The sequence below is a fragment of the Camelina sativa genome, unplaced genomic scaffold (assembly GCF_000633955.1).
Source record: "Camelina sativa cultivar DH55 unplaced genomic scaffold, Cs unpScaffold01701, whole genome shotgun sequence".
Classification (NCBI taxonomy): Eukaryota; Viridiplantae; Streptophyta; class Magnoliopsida; order Brassicales; family Brassicaceae; genus Camelina; species Camelina sativa.
The window spans coordinates 1-540 of record NW_010922818.1 but is presented as its reverse complement, the minus strand read 5'-3'; the positions used below and the strand labels follow the sequence as shown (position 1 = coordinate 540).

Here is a 540-nt window from a genome sequence, read left to right as displayed (position 1 = left end):
TTAAGAATTTACCCGTCTCCAAGCATTCCGGTGACTAGGCACCTGCCAGAGATACTCCAAAAGCTCGGCAATGTTGTGGCGAATATTGAACTTGTCATAGAACTGCATTTGGAAAACTAGATTTCAGTTACATTAAAAGCAAGAGTAAACAGCCATTATGGCTTCCAGAGCTACCATAATCGGTACTATGCAATAGAGAGAAGCCCATTATTCCAGAAATATTATAGCCACTAAACAAACTCTCTTGCAATCACCTGAGTGTGTGAACCCGTGAACTCAATGTCCACATATAGTTTCAGTAAATTCCTGACAAGATACTCGAGCGATAACTGATGCCCCTCAAAAAGAGTAGATGTAGCAGATGAAGAACCACTGCAAACAAAAATTGAATTGAGACTGGTGGACCACGTTACTGCAAAACTTGTTGCATTAGCAACACAAATTGAGGTTTTATAGCTTTCGTGAAGAAAATCACCTTGAACGAGGCATCCAGCAGTTCAGAACTTCAACCATCTTTGCTCTGAGATACGGGTTTCTAAC

General features: G+C 40.7%; 1 protein-coding gene across 1 annotated transcript; it reads right to left on the bottom strand.

Moving 5' to 3' along the window:
* Window positions 1–534, bottom strand: LOC104774157 (probable ubiquitin conjugation factor E4). The gene is made up of 3 exons (XM_010498822.1): window positions 476–534; window positions 255–372; window positions 1–102 (listed from the first exon to the last, which is right to left on the bottom strand). The coding sequence occupies exons 1-3, from the start codon at window positions 511–513 to the stop codon at window positions 1–3; spliced, it is 258 nt and encodes an 85-aa protein (XP_010497124.1). The 5' UTR covers window positions 514–534.
* Between the last annotated feature and the right edge of the window lie 6 nt (window positions 535–540).